The 15653-nt window shown below is 30.1% G+C and overlaps 2 protein-coding genes across 3 annotated transcripts; both read right to left on the bottom strand.

Moving 5' to 3' along the window:
* Window positions 1-299: 299 nt before the first annotated feature.
* LOC129919638 (probable aminoacyl tRNA synthase complex-interacting multifunctional protein 2) lies at window positions 300-4663 on the bottom strand. 2 transcript variants are annotated; one of them, XM_056000591.1, is made up of 4 exons: window positions 4167-4663; window positions 3674-3841; window positions 797-1028; window positions 300-737 (listed from the first exon to the last, which is right to left on the bottom strand). In XM_056000591.1, the coding sequence occupies exons 1-4, from the start codon at window positions 4446-4448 to the stop codon at window positions 364-366; spliced, it is 1056 nt and encodes a 351-aa protein (XP_055856566.1). In that variant the 5' UTR covers window positions 4449-4663; the 3' UTR covers window positions 300-363. The 2 variants fall into 2 exon arrangements, with proteins under 2 accessions (XP_055856566.1, XP_055856567.1); XM_056000592.1 differs by having other exon boundaries at window positions 4296-4661.
* A 2037-nt stretch (window positions 4664-6700) lies between these two features.
* Window positions 6701-13515, bottom strand: LOC129918474 (uncharacterized). Its single transcript, XM_055999056.1, has 9 exons — window positions 13091-13515; window positions 11174-11325; window positions 10867-11011; window positions 7922-8130; window positions 7664-7862; window positions 7470-7592; window positions 7263-7413; window positions 7094-7200; window positions 6701-7028 (listed from the first exon to the last, which is right to left on the bottom strand). The coding sequence occupies exons 1-9, from the start codon at window positions 13383-13385 to the stop codon at window positions 6733-6735; spliced, it is 1677 nt and encodes a 558-aa protein (XP_055855031.1). The 5' UTR covers window positions 13386-13515; the 3' UTR covers window positions 6701-6732.
* Window positions 13516-15653: the final 2138 nt, after the last annotated feature.

Below are 15653 nucleotides of genomic sequence, written 5' to 3'. Positions count from 1 at the left end.
CTAAAATAGTCAAGTGCTTTCGGTTCTATTCTTGCAAGATTCACCATTTATCATCAAGAAAATTACTTGTTTTAAAGTTACCTTCCAGATACAATTAGTTTACTGAATATTAGAGAGAGGGTTAAAAAAAAAATGGGTGTGTTACCCACCTTTACATCCAGATTGGGCGTTTTCTGAGTTTATTTTATTCCAAAAAAAAAAAAAAAACTAAGAAATAACTTGGATAATGTACCGTCTATGAACATGCAAACTTGGCATGTTTGTTCAGTGCTTTCCCTGGCTACCATTAAAAACCAAAATAATATTTCGTCATTTCGTTTAATTCTTCGAATTTATTTCGTTTTTCAAGTTTAAAATTCAAAATTATAGTTGTATCGCAGCCTTGACTCGTTCACGCCACTCTTTGAGTGCTGGCGTAAGTTCTTTAGCACCTAATTTCATTCGCAAAAATGTGCTATAACATCCAATATCGGCAACAGATAATCGACTACCACCGAAATATTGTTCCTTCTGCAATCGAGTATTAAGAATACGAATAATGTCAGCTTTTGATTTAGGTGTACTGCATCGAAGGAGTTCATAGCAGATATCCAGCACCAAATCGATTTCATTGCAGAGGGGTGTCTGTTCGTAACGATATTCTGCCGGTCCAACTCGCCCCAAATAACGAATGATATTCACTTCGCCGTAGATGGGAACGTACATGGTAGGTGACATGATCATTTCAGTATGCTCACCTAGAAAAAAAGAGGATTTAGATTATTTAGCTTCAAGAAGGTTACAGACATTTTCTTACAATTTGTCCAAATGAGTGTAATTTTGATGCCACGCTTTGATGGATCACTTGGGCTGGAGGCACATAGTTTTTTCTCAAATTCACGTGCTTCATCGCTGACGTTAGAGATGGATGAGTGGGCGAATACTTTCACGTCAATGTTGAAGGAACCCTTCCAGGCGTTTTTGAGTGCTAACAAGGAGTATGGTATGAAAGTTGGCTGAGAGTTGATGACGATGTCATGAAGAGGGTCCTAAAAGCAATTTAGATAAAAAATTATTCCTATCTTCGAGACCTTTTTTAATTCAAATTAAATCCTATGTGGGCTTGAGGTCTTGTTTATATATTTTTTGCTTGTATTTTACTCCGACGCACCGTGGGCTAGAACGCTATTTTAGCTGGAATTAATTAAAAAGTCAAATTCTTCCAATATTGCTAATTTTAGTCTCATTTAATAGATAAATGGACTAACAAAGAAAAATTAATAAAAGCATAAACAATGGTGAGCTACATAGTTAAAACATAAACAATGAATAACGTATACAAAAAAAGTATTTTCTAATAAATTGTTATTGTATTCAATTTTTGTGTATGAATTTTAAAGTAAAGCATGTTACTAGCACTTCATATAACACGAAAGTTCCTAAGCTTTTAAAAAAAGGCACGAGTAGGCACACTCTAGAAATAATTTTAAAAAGTTGCTACGCTATATGGCTTTTTGATTTAAAAAAAAAACTATGTTCTTAAAGACCAAATTTTTTTCGCAGTAATTCTGAAAGTATAGTGAGCAAAATATTCAGAAAAAGCACTTACAATTAAAAAAAAAAACGATTTGAATGTTTTCAAATAACGTTTTTTTTTATTTGCGTTAAAATTTGACCTTCGATTTTAAGTAAAAACAACTTTTGTTCGCGTTCAATGACATAAATTCAACCTAAAATATTTCTTTGAAGAAACTGACTACATATATTGCTGAGCCCTTCAAAATGTTCTTTTATTAACAGTGTTGTCTGTATCTAATAATATATGTAACATTTCAATCAGCATTCTTTTACTGTAATGTTTATTTATCTGTAAAATATATTTATGGTCAGTTTCTTCAAAGAAATATTTTAGGTTGAATTTACTATGTTCAATTTGATTTTGTAGGCTAGATTTGATAAGAAAGTTTGAATTTCTTACCAAATAATTAAAAAAATTTATATGTATGTATTTCGATGATTTGAAACGTCTTTTTCAAGACTTCGAATTTTTTGAATTTTTAAAAAATATTTGAAATTATAACAAATAAAACCAAACCAACAAAAATTTGAAGTTCTTAAAGGCATAATACTCTGTAAGTATAAATAATAAATTTTTAGCATTTATTATAATTTTTTTTTTAATTTTTTTAAAAATAATTAGCCCTGAAGAAAACTGTAAAAACAGTCGAAACATCGCACAATGGGGGAGCTCTATAGAGCCGTGATATAAAATCACTCTCCAATTTTTTAAGTAACGGGAAAAAATGTTATTATTCACAATTAATACGGTATTTTTGATAAGACATAGAAGAACATTTTTTTTCTTTGTCATCTTTGCTAACCTAACCACGCTGTCAAAGTTGATTAATTTGGTGCAATAAAACAATAATAGGTAACAGATTTCTAAGTGATTTTTGTTCAATTTTTTTCATATAGAGAATAGTGATAAAAATAACGAAGAAAAAAATAACAAAAATAATAAAAAATTATTAAAATTATTTTTATTTTAAGTGGAGCGATTGAATATAATTCAATTTATAAGTTCAAGTGACCTCAACTCCAAAAATTTATAAAGCGTTTCGCCCACTGTCGTACTGTCGTACTTATAAATTGTAGTGATAAAAATGTTAATAATAGCAACGTTACAAAAATTAGCTTCAGTTTCGGCATCTTTCAACTTGCTCTGTAAAATTTGCCAGATGTACAGATATTAGGTGTATATAAATCAAAAAAGAAATGTGGTTGAAAAATGCCGAAATATTTTTTTTATGAAATTTTGAACTTCAAAAAACAATTTTTTTAGAAGAAAGTGCTTTTTTGTTTTTATTAAAATAAATTACAAAACCATTCTTTTTTGACAATCATACAATGATTACCTATAAAAAAATGTTTTTTTCTTTTTAATAGATATTTTTTTTTTATTTTCTCATAAGAAGTTTCGTGAAACAGGGTGATTTGTTATATAAGGTTAGTGTTTTTTTAACAATTTTTTTTAATTTATTTTTTTTATTAAATTTTTCCAATTAAAATTGTTGAGGCTATTAGGTTTTTTCAAAAAAGTCCCACCTTAAAAAGCAAGATTTTGAAAAAAATTAGTTGAACCTCGAGATTGACAGTTTTTTCAATTGAAAATTAACTTCACAAAAAGTATTCGCAAAATCAACCCAAATCGAAAAACATTTGAAAGAATGCAAAATAAGCTTTCACAAAAGCTATTGCACAGTATTATAGGTCTTTTTCTTGATTTTGTTATTTTTTTTTTTTTTTGATTAGAAAATTGCCCCTCCTACCGGAACGAGGGGATATACAGCCCTCGTTCCATATATTTTTTTTTTTTTCTTAGATTAAAAACCATAGGTTTTTCGAATTTATTAATATTTTGTTCCCTGCAGAAAAATAAAAATTTTAATGGAAAAAAGTTCATAAAATTCAAGAAGACTGTTAACTTTAGTTACAAAACCTAATAAAGTAACAAAAAGTGTCTTATTATTAGTAGAAATAATTAATATCACAAATCGACCTATTCTGCCCCACTGTACGTCGGAGTAAAAGATAGAGAAAAAATATATAAATAAGACCTCAAGCCCAATTAGGATTGAATTTCAATTTAGATAAAGTTAAGTAAAAAGTTTAAAGAAGTTTTCCATGAACTTACATCAACAATGAGGTCATCTTTCTTAACAGCGGGCTTTGCGGTGTGTTGAACACCTTTTTGGCATAGCCCAAGTTGTGACCGTATCCCCGCCAGTTGGGATTTCAATTCATTCAACTGCTGAAGGACCTTTTCTTGTCGTTGTTCGATTTCAGATGTGTGACTGGATCCCTGAAAAAAAAATGAGTAACCTTTTAAAAAACAAGTTCAACTTAGTAAAGAGGCATTCCAAATGACAATTAGCTTGGAAATGATAATGAGTTAGATGAAGCAGCTGCTAAAACGACTTCTCTCGAGGTGCACCACGTCACACGTGGAAAGACTGAATTACAAAAAGAAAAAAATGACTAACCTGTTGCCACAAAAAATGGGTGCATATTTATTTAATTTACAATAAAACAAAAGCAAAAACAACACACAACTAATTTTTATTATTTCTAATTTATAAATTTTGTTACAATAAAATGATTGTTAATCGAAAAATAATAAAAATAACCTTGAGAAATTGTTGAATTTGTCGTTCGACGGCATCGAGAAGAACACATTTTTTATTACTCGACGACGAAGGCGGTGACAATCTTGAAGATGTTGATGTATTTTTCAATTTATTTTTACTTTCACTTACATCGGCAGATGATCCAGGTCCAGCAGATCCATTGCAATGTCTTGTCGTTGTCGAATCCTGCTGCTCGGCGGAGAGTGCATTACTCCTTAAAGTGTACATGCAGGTCGGTAATTCGATATCGAATTTGGGCAAAAGGGTTTTTAATTCATACATTTTTTTGGTTAAGTTTATTTAAATTATTATTGACAAAACACAAAACTTTTGAAAAGATCACACGCGAGGGTAAATTTTTTTTTTTTTGTTTTATTCTATTTTTAAGAAACTAGAACTAACCTTCGTAATTTTATGGTAATTTTCGTCTTCGTTTTTATTTGATGAGTGACGACGTGACGAAGTTGCGTGCATTTTTTTTGTCGGGTTGTTGGAAAAGTGACAGATGACGGTTGTGCAAAATTTTGACATTTGGTGTCAGCGAGAGAAATGTAGTAGATTGTTGTTTAGCTAGTGATGTGATTTTAAGTAGACCGTAGTAGATAGAATAGGAATTTCTTGAGTTTTTTTTTAAAGTAATGACCTTCGATTTAACAGAAGCCCAGAGGTGCGTTCTTTTTCTAACAATAGTTAACTATTGTTAACTATCGTTAACTTTTGTCGTTCCTAAACTACAAAATAGTTACGATTTGTAACTATTTGACAGATGAACATCGTTCCTAAACTCGTTTTCAAGTGTCAAATAGTTACAAATCGTAACTATTTCCAACTCACTTCCATGATATGAATTGAACACTAATAAGATTGTTGATGTGTCAAAGTGAATGTTTTGTTTACAAAACAAACACAAACAATTTTTTTCTTTTGAAATAAGCGGAAAAAATGAAAATAAAAAGAGAGTTTTGTAATTTTTTGATGAAAGATAATTTATTTTGAATGAAAAACAATTTTTTTTCGTTATATATATAATGGAAATAAAAGTATTCTCAAAAGAAATTTAACTGGTGGTTTGACAGTCTAACAATCTCTGACAATAAATCCTTCCTAAATGATTTTTAAAAATCCAACGATTTCTAACAATGACACTTCAACAATAATTTTTGACATAACAACGATCGTTGACTATTGTTAGAAAAAGAACGCACCTCAGTTCCATTAGAGGTGGTAGTCTACTATTATGCCCACTTTTCACGAGTCGATTTTAGCCGCACGAAATGTCGGTCGACTAGGATTTTTCTATGGAGATTATAGGCTTGGCCACACCGGAGGGTATGCGGTAGCGGTACGGGTAGAGGTAACGGTACTTGTATGAAAAAAATTCCAAACTGACATATCAACGAAGAAAAAAATAACAAAAATAATAAAAAATTATTAAAATTATTTTTATTTTAAGCGAAACGCTTTATAAATTTTTGGAGTTGAGGTCACTTGAACTTATATCTGACATATCAACGTTCAGATGTGGAATTTTTTTCATACAAATATCGTTACCCGTACCTCTACCGCATACCCTCCGGTGTGGCCAAGCCTTATCACTTTAGTCGCCTGCGACTTACGTTCACACGAATCGAAAAGCTTCCGGCGGTTTCGGTAATAAGAAATCTTGTGAAAGTGACTCTCACTCCCGCAGCAGGGCATCTGCGTCTTCGGTAATAGGCTACTAACAATTTTGCTTCTATAATGCTTTACAGAAGCAACAATTGCATCTGTAAAGCTTTATAGAAGCAAAATTATTTGTTGGGTAGTACGCGGCTGATATGCGAAACGAAAAATTTTCAAGTCTCCAAAATCGACAACGAAAATGCTAACGAAAAAATATCATCGTCAAAATAAAAAAATTCAAAATTAATTTAAAATCAAGAAAAATCAACAGAAAATAATTCTTAAAGCAAGAAATAAATGAATTAAAAGTGAAAAAATCTTCAACACTGCTCTTGAAGTCAAGAAATAATATGCACAGAAAAGTAAAAAGTGAGTGACAAATGAGTGAAAACTCTCCAATTTTTCGCTAGAGCTGCGTACTGAAAAACGAAACGCAAAACAAAATTTTCCGTTCAGGATTTCGTTAAAAAAATTTTGTATGGAAAATTTCTTTTCGCTTCAGTAGCGTACTAGGCTTAACTCATTTAAATAAATATTAACTATTTTTTCTATTAGTATGGAAAGGAAATACATTTTATACCTGCATATCCCAACAGTTATTTCGGTTCTTCTGCATTTGCTGAGTATAATTCAAACTGTGGGGGGTGATATTAAAAGTTTCAGTGATTTTTGTTTTTTTTTTTTTCAAAACATTTAAATTCCTTCAAAGCAATAAAGAAACAGTGACAAAAAAGGGAACAACAAAGCTTTGGACTTAAATTGTATGCTTTTTCTATCTTCGTCGGACTTTTCCCTGAAAGTTTGTCAATTTCAAGCATATTAAAATTGTTTTTTTTTTTGTCTCTATCGTATATGAAAAAACAACTGCAAAATGAGTGTAAATTAAAAATTCGAAACATGTTTTTTATTCCACAGCAAAACAATAATAATTCTTGTACATGAGAGGTGCCTCTTCATCCGATATAAAATTTCTTTCTGGTTTAACCGATCCAAACGGGTTCACAGTTGGTGGTATCACGATATCCAAATGCCTATTAGATTCAAGAATAAAACGTGAGAGATCCATTGGAGCTTCATGTTGTGTATATGAAGTTATAACCACCGGACACTTTTTCTCTACAGCAGCTTCAATCGTCTCTGGCCATGTGTCTTCCATTTGAAAACCAGTTGGTCTATACAGACCAGGATTAAAGAAACAAACTATGAAAAAAAATATTATTAATAAGTTAAAATGAAAAAAGAGAGAAGAGGATTTCCAGACTTACTCAAATCAGGCTTTAAATAGGATTCCCCTTTGCAGTAGTTGTGATAGAGACCATTTTCAAAATAATACTTTACTGTTCGATTATTTTTTCTACATGATCTACAAGGTCTATTAGAAAAAGTGTTATATTTAAACTAACAACATTTAAAAATTAGTATTAATTTCCTTACTTAGTCTTTTTAAGTTGATCGAATGAAATGTTTCTTGGATTTAATTCAGGTCCGATAAAAACCACATTTAATTCTTTGACTGCAGGTGTAATGTGTAAGAAGAAAAGTTCCCATTTATGAAGAAGGTCAACTTCAAACTCAATTTCAGCACCTTGGAAATTTAGTTTATTTCAAATAGAATCAAAAAATTAATAATTGTATAGGTACCTATTAAATGAACAGTAACTGTATCCATTCGTAGTTTATCAAACACCTTTAATGTATACCACGCTGTAAGAGGTCCTGTGGCAATCTGGCTTAGAGCTGCATATTCACATTCATCTTTCAAATCTGGAAGAAATTGTTTATGTTTTGTTTTCTAAAATCTCGGCATGATGTTTGGCAAATCTTTCCGTTCTTACCAACTGCCAATTTGGTACAAATTTGCTTCATATTTGCACATCCCAAAGGAAGATCTTTCAAGACTTTTGTTGGCATCGATGGATCAATTTTACCAAATTTCTCTTGAAATATTATCATTTCTTTGAAAAGTTGATATGACCTACACCATAAATGATGATATTTTTGTAAATGCTCAGGAGTTGCTTTGCAAAATGAAACCTACAAATATATAAATAATATTACTTTTTTGTAATAACAGAACGTTTTACTGAAATTACCTGACCACAACCAGTGCAATCTGTTAATTTGTTAAATCTATACTCTCGGCAATTTATGTTACAACAGATTCTCGGAAATAATAATACTTCTTGTTCGCAGGCAGTTAATTGACGGTTGATAATACTTTCAACCTTACGAATCGCAATAATTCGATAGGAACGAAATTGCTCTGGTGTAAATTCACCGCATTTATAAAATATGTGGCCTCCTGAAATAAATAAATAAAATTAATATTAATAAAATTGTTTAAAAAAATGTTCATACTTAAAAAAAAAAAAAGGCAAGTATACACCACAGAGAACCTATTTTTTTTTTTTTTATTTCCTACCTAATGAACGCTTATACATATTGATGGATATAGGGAAAATTATTCAAATGACGGGCAAATATCATAGCATTCCCCAATTTAGACTGATTAAACTGATCGAGTGAGTAACTGCGAGAGGCATTACAACAACAATTTTTTTTTTACAAAGCAAATAGAAATGATGGAAATATTAAGTTGTTTTCAAAACTAACGATGAAAGCGATTGAGTGTGAATTATTTTTTAATAAATGCAAATTTTCAAACTCAAAATACCACCTAAAATTAAGCGGATTTCTGCATTGTTTTTTGATACAAATCTTCTTATTATTTATTATAAAAATAAGAAGATTTTTGTCTTAAATTAAGAGGATCTTTGCTTTTTTAATATCAAAAGTAGGATCTTATGTCCCAAAGCACACATATTTTTTTAATCAAAGTTTTTAGAGCCGTTTTTGAGAAAAAAAAACTATAATTAAATTTTGATTTTGAAAAAAATTAAATTTTTCCTCTAAAGAATCTTCCAAAACCCATTTATTTTAACTACCAAATTTGAAACAAGTCACTTGGTTTGGGTTGGATAAAGACAGATAACTTTTTATAGGGTGGTCATTTCATTCCATCGCGCATTAAAAAATGGAAACAATTTGTTGTGGGTATATAAAAAATATTAAACGAATTTTTGTTTGCATTTTATTTGTCCTTCCTTATGTATAAACAGAGGCGTACGTTCAGTTGCTAGCGCCCCGGGGCAAGACTAAATTTTGGTTCTCCATTGATATTTAGGGGCAATTTTGATATAGAAAAGAAGATGAAATAAAAAAGTACGTATACGTTATACTTTTTTTTGTTTGGAACACCTGATGTATCATTGTTGTTGGTAGCTGAGATTATTCAAGTAACATTTTTTGGGGCCCTAAGATAATATATAATTTTTCTTTAAAAAAACCGATCTATTTTGTTGGGGCCTCTGAGGAAATATATATACTTTTTTTTTTAGTTGAAATATTACGTGAGTGGCTACCAATTCATTGTACATTAAACTGAAGAATATAATTTTTCTCTCTTGTGTACGAAGTTATTCATGTCAAATATTTTATCCAGAGATACCCAAAAGAGATGAGAAACTTCTGACGTCATACGGGTTTGCCTACAAGCTGCGGTAGACATTTTTGGATAAGTATGCGTGAAAAATATACATTTTTGGCTAAGTATGCGTGAAAAATTGTACATTTTTGCTTAGGTGTGCGTAAAAACACCGTGGCTACACTATGTGTGTTTTTCACATTTATTCACGAATACAAAAGAGATTACAACAACACGAAATAAACAAATGGGTTTTGGGGGGTAAAACGTACGAAAGTTTCCCATCTCCTTTGGGTATCTCTGATTTTATCTTTTTGCGCCTTTCCTCCATTGTCTCCAGTCGAGGATCTGGTGTGTTGGGGGCCCCGGAGCACCACCCCACTTGCCCTAAAGGTATTTATGCCCCTGGGTATAAAGTACATTTTTTCAAATGTCTTCCCCATTTCCATCACTCAATTTTTCAAATCGAATAATTCAATTCTTTTAATGAAAGGAAAAAAAAGTGTAAGAGTAAAAAGTATTCACCTTAGCATTTTGACAATTCTATGTCAAAGGTTCAATGATCTGTAGTAATTGCTTGGGAAGATAGAGGGCGGCAAATTTCCCAAAAGTTAAAAAACTAGAGATGGAATTTAAACATCAAACTTTGTGTGAAAACTTATGACTATAAAAATATACACAAAAAAAAAAATAAATAGTTTGTAGGAATGTAGGCCACTCCCATTACGCACTTTGTATATTTTGACCAAATAACTTCTAATTTGTCAGTTTTATTTACCCATCCTTCATTTAATTGGCCTTTATTTAAATGTATACATATGACAGTTTAAACTGTTGAAATATTTTAAAGTGTCAAACCTTTAATAAGCGTGTCAAACTGTCAATTTGTATTTTCATTTTTAAACAAATTTAAAATTAATAACTAAACCACCAACGCAAAATAAATGATGTCCCAAAATCTTGATATTTTCCCACGTTGTATCATGTCAAAACATTATTTCCATAGATGTCCAAAGTCAAAATATAGAACATTAGCATACGAAACAAACCAACTGCATGTTTTTTTTTTGTCTTATTTTTAGATTAAATATTAAATTTGCATTGATAGACCGTAAAACATTGACAACATTTACTTGTGGAAGTGAACATTAATTTTCCCTCGATTAGCCATCTACATTTTTACTTATAAATAAAACCTTAATTCTGGTGGGAAAGAAAAGTCACTCAATTGAAGATAAATTCTTTGACAATGTTCCAACAAATAAATTTTAAATCTACAACGCCTCACGCGCCGCACATCTCATTCATGTTTTTTTTTTTTTTTGCAAATGAGATATTTTGTACAAGTGGACTGTAGTATGTATAGATTTATTTTGCATGATCGGCGTGTGGTATTAATAAATTGAGTATAAATCAAATTAAAATTGTTGAAACAAAATACATAATAACAAATCGTTCAATTAAAAGCATGAGTGATTTTATGGATGGTTTTGGGTGTTAATGAGCATTTAAAATTTCAAATATATTTGAAATACCATCAATCATCAAACTTACCATAGCTGTCAGCAACTTGTCGGAGGCCATAACAAAGTTGTCTGTGGGTTTCATCTGATTTCATGTGTTCTGGAGAGCAATAGAATGTCATCTTGCATTTACTACATTGGGTTAGTTTGGTGTTGCGAAGGTCAGATTTGCAGAACTTTAAAATAAAAATTAAAAATAAATTTTAAATTCAAGAAGTGGATTAAGGTCCAATGGCTTTGGTAAAGCTTTAGTGGTTAATTTTAAGAATCATTTGCTTAAGGGAAATTTGAGTTGAGATTTTAGTATTTAGTGCCAACTGGAGCTTAGGTTTACCTACATTGCAAATTGATACAGCAAAATATTGCCTGGGCTTGTAGATATATTCTACATATTCTTCTTCTTCATCAGATGATGCCACGTCACTTACTGGTTCTTGTTTGATAAGCTTTTGGAGATTTTCCAAAAGTGTGTTGGGAAGATCAGCACCACCTAAAAATATTAATAAGAAGATAGAGTATTGTAAGATAAATTTTGTCAATTGTTTAATTTTTAGAAGATATATAAGAAGTCAAATAAAATTTGCAACAGATTGTTAACCATCGGTTCCATTTCATGGTTCGAAGAAGAATAATGGTAATAATCAATCGGTTGAATAAACAAAATATTTGGATTTCGAAATATCGGCAACCAGTAGTCTGAGGAACTTTAAGTTTTCATACATTAATACAGTTTAAAGAGACCTTTATTTTGATGTTTCACTTGATGGGTTTTGGGTAAATTTTTTTAAAATGGATATTTTTTCGACAAGGGTATAGTTCAGTGTTTTTTTTTTCCGAAAAGTCTTAAAAAATGGATTTGCAATTTTTGTACAGAAATGGAAAGATCTATTCACTACAAGTTCATAACATTCAAACAAAACTTGTTTGAATTCTTGGCTCCGAAGATATCTGGTTTTAAAGAAAATTGTTAGTCAATCGGTTACAATTTACAAATGGATCAAAAAAATATTTAGATTACAAAATATCGCTAACCAGATATCTTCGAACTTTTTAGTTTTTTACATGAATATAAATTAAAGAGATCTTTCTTTTGATGTCTCTTAATATATTTTGTCGAAAAACTTTAATTGTTCTAGTATATTTGCACTCTCATATAGCAAAATCTAGTATTTTGAAAAAAAAAACAAAAAAATGACCGATTGGCTTGCACGAACTTGCTTGCGAACTTTGTAAAAAGTTGCTTAAATTATTATATTCTCCTTCTTCCTGCTGATATGATCTCAATTTCGAAAGGATACCGAGCTCTCCTTAGTATTTGAACAGCCTTTGGGGTTCATCTGGTTGACCTCACAATCGATGGCAAGACTACTGGTTTTGTATTGTTCCATTTTTTAGGCAAACTGAATGGTGGTGTTTTTATACTTGCTTGTTCGCAGCCGTATAGAAACGTAGTTATTAATTTATTTAATTTTAAATAACGAAAACACTTTTTAAATTAAAAAAAAATATCTTTTTTAATCGTTTTGACCCACAAACTGCCATTTTCATAAATATGTAGGTGATTAAAATAGCTTGAAAAGAATTTAGAAAAAGAAATAAATGTCTTTTCAGTCTTAAAGAAGAAAAAAGAAAGGTAAAGGATAACTAGACTGAAGTAGAAACGTGGGAGAGTTATGATCATAATAGCACCGAAAAAAAAGAAGAAGAGTGGTTGAAAAAAAATGATTCTTTCTACATAAAAACTTTTAAACATTTTTCAAAATAAAATTTAGTATGCTATTCCGAAGACATTATTAATCAACATATAAACAACACTTTTAGAAAATTCATCTGACCGGTAGGAAAAAATATATTTTTATTATTATTACAAAAAAAGAACGTATACACCACAGTGTACCAACTAATAATTATTTTTTTTCGGATATTTAAACTGCGCTATAGAGACTTTTTATTTCTGACTTTTCCGAATAAGCCGGAACAAACAAATTGAGAATACATTTTTTTCACAAGGATGATCCAAGAAGTTTTGCCATTATTACATGGCAACCTTTTCGAAAAAAAAAATTGATTTTTGCATATAAAAGTTTCAAAATTAGTTTTTTGTCACGTGAATATTTTTAACATAGGTTTCACTGTTTTTTTTTTACAATTATGATTTTGTCTTTTGAACGTAAAGCAAAAAGAATTTTTTTTAATTTTTCCATACTAAATTTCTTTCACTGTAATATAATTATTTACAACTTAACAATTTTTACCATTGGCAATTGCAACTTCCATTTTCTTTTGCAACGAACTTAGAAAAGGATCATTGATAATTTTGGCAGGGATTTTAGCACTTTCATTTTTCGGATCACTGGCTATCTGGCTTGTAACCGGGAGATTTAAATTTTCTTTTAATGCATTTTTCACTTGAATTGGAACTATTTTTTTGTCAATTATATTTTCACTTGCAACCGTTTTATTTTGACCATTTTGACCATTCGTATTCGGTTTTCCTTTATTTTTCTTTTTATTTTTATTATTCCTTTTACGGGAAGCGGCGTTTTCCATTTTCGTGTTTTATAAATTCAAATTATTATGTAACGGTATGAGGCGAAAATATTATTACTCTGTTGGCAAAAACCAAACCAATGCAGTCTATTGTTATCAAAGAACTAAATCAAAATTGGCCCTCGTCCATTTTTTCCTTAATCTAATTGCTGGGTACGTTTAACTTTTAAAACAAATTTCTCTTTTTCTTTGGTATTTTAGTTTTTTTTTAAATCTGTGCAGAATTAAATGGCAGAGAAATAGGCAGCAAAAGAATTGAGATTGAGACGCACATCTGCAGACAACAGTTGATACAGTATATACCCAATGAATAATGTTAATGTAGTCAATTAGTAGCTTGGTTGATTTGTCTATATTTTTCCCCAGACACAGTGAAAATTTTATTTTAGTCAAAGGAAAAACAACAATGAATGCCCAAGAAAATGTTGTTTTAATTTTATAGTTTTTCAAGTGTTTTTTTTTTTTTCGAAAACGTCACTGCAAAATATATGGGATGTATAAGAATTTTATATAAATTAATCAGACATACGTACATATTTAATAAAGATTTTAATAAAATAAAATATAAAAAATAAAATTAGAAAGCTTAAACTTTTATTTATTATATCCAGTGTGGTTTTAATTATGTTTTTTTTTTTTTTGTTATCAATAAGAATATTTCAAGCTCTTCTACGTACGACATTTAACAAAAATATTTGGTTTGTCACGCACCTTTTATAAGGAGAACTTTGACGTATTTTCCTGTGACAATGTCCCATGATAGTAATTAAGTAATGGTAACAGAAAGAATGCACATGCACATCAAAACAGAATATTTAATTAGTCATATCCAAGAACTACATCAACTCTTCTATCTGTGACTAGGTCAGTATTCTGTTCTCTTCTTGTTCGATTTGTTTTTGTAATTTTATACTCACATGGAGGTATTCATATATTAGATTTATTTTTCCGTTTGATTGATTTAATTTTAAAATTTGGGGACTTTTGACTTACGGACTTTGAATTGCAAATTAAATCGCATTTAGTGCCAAACAAAAAGCAAGCTTGAACCCTACCTTTTGACATTTACAAAAGTAAAATGTTTTTTTTTAACTAACACCACTTGTTTACGACCTTTCCGCATCTTTCTTGTAAGTTTTCCAGTCAAAAAACAAAATAAGTTTAAAAACGTTTACTGTTTTAAGCGTGTATAGTTAAATCATAACTTCACCACCAAGGCCAGCAATACTAGGAATTTATATTTTATTTGGTAACGCAAATAGAAATTAAATCCAGAATCTTGAAAAAAAAATAATACGATAAGGTTTTTTTTGAAAATGCATACTTACAAAACTACAATGAATGTACTGATTAATTTTTAAGATTTGATTTTTTTTTTTCTCAAAAGCAATTTTATTTAAATTTGGAAAAAATGATTATTTTCAAACTTTGAAAGTGGTAATATGGTATTACAAGATTTCCCGTTAAATGGGTCTTATAATTTGTACTTACAATATCTTAAATCTCGGTACCGTAAACTAGGGTGAGTTTGTGCATTCAATTAAATCTTACCATTGCTATGTACTATACAATTATAGTGGAAACTGGCACAAAGTTAGCTGACTTGCACAAAGTAACCCTAGTTTACGCTAATTAACAAATAAAAAATTAAATTACATCAATTTCAAAATTACAATGCCAAGCGTTTTTAAAGTCTCTGTCACATTTTTTAGCCAAGAAGAAATTCACAAAAATTAGAATATTTAGGGCCATTTTTTTCCCTCGGGGTTGAACATAACTTGAGAATTTTTATCCTCAACTTCCAAATTCGGTTTTATTTACTCCAAGATGACGTTTTCAACTTTTAATTTCATATTTCATAAATATCTCTGGTATATTTTTCAAACTTGAAGTTGACCAACTTTATTAGATCTTCAACTGGAGAGTTGAGAAAATAATAAGTGAATAAAAAGAAATTACAACTTGCGTTTGAACTCTCGAGTTAAAGTCAACTCTCAAGTTGGCAAACTCGAGAGTTTGCTTCAAGTTGAGCAATAGTGAAAAAATGGCCCTTAGGTCCAATGTATTCACACTCCATTAAATTTAAAGTCGCCATTAAAAAAGGGAAATTTTAAAATTTGTATGCGATTTGACAGTTTTATAATTTTTAATGGAGCCTTTAAAAATAATGGAGAGTGAATAAATTGGGCCTAAGTTATTAAAATTTAAAAAACAACTTACATTTATTCAGTGTGTTCCTTTGGCCTTAAGTATCTACTGCTAAGTACT

Source organism: Episyrphus balteatus, chromosome 4 (genome assembly GCF_945859705.1).
Source record: "Episyrphus balteatus chromosome 4, idEpiBalt1.1, whole genome shotgun sequence".
NCBI classification, from domain to species: Eukaryota; Metazoa; Arthropoda; class Insecta; order Diptera; family Syrphidae; genus Episyrphus; species Episyrphus balteatus.
The sequence above is the reverse complement of the archived record's forward strand: the minus strand, read 5'-3'. Positions and strand labels throughout refer to the sequence as shown.

What these genes read in the sequence shown, in the direction of transcription:
- LOC129919638 (XM_056000591.1), bottom strand. Translation starts at nt 4,448, where the DNA reads ATGTATGAATTAAAAACCCTTTTGCCCAAATTCGATATCGAATTACCG. An exon ending in AAATTCAACAATTTCTCAAG is followed by an intron (nt 3,842 to 4,166) that starts GTTATTTTTATT and finishes TTTTTTTTTCAG; the next exon opens with GGATCCAGTCACACATCTGA. An exon ending in TACACTCATTTGGACAAATT is followed by an intron (nt 738 to 796) that starts GTAAGAAAATGT and finishes CTTTTTTTCTAG; the next exon opens with GTGAGCATACTGAAATGATC.
- LOC129918474 (XM_055999056.1), bottom strand. Translation starts at nt 13,385, where the DNA reads ATGGAAAACGCCGCTTCCCGTAAAAGGAATAATAAAAATAAAAAGAAA. An exon ending in GGAAGTTGCAATTGCCAATG is followed by an intron (nt 11,326 to 13,090) that starts GTAAAAATTGTT and finishes TAATATTTTTAG; the next exon opens with GTGGTGCTGATCTTCCCAAC. An exon ending in ACAAGTTGCTGACAGCTATG is followed by an intron (nt 8,131 to 10,866) that starts GTAAGTTTGATG and finishes TATTTATTTCAG; the next exon opens with GAGGCCACATATTTTATAAA.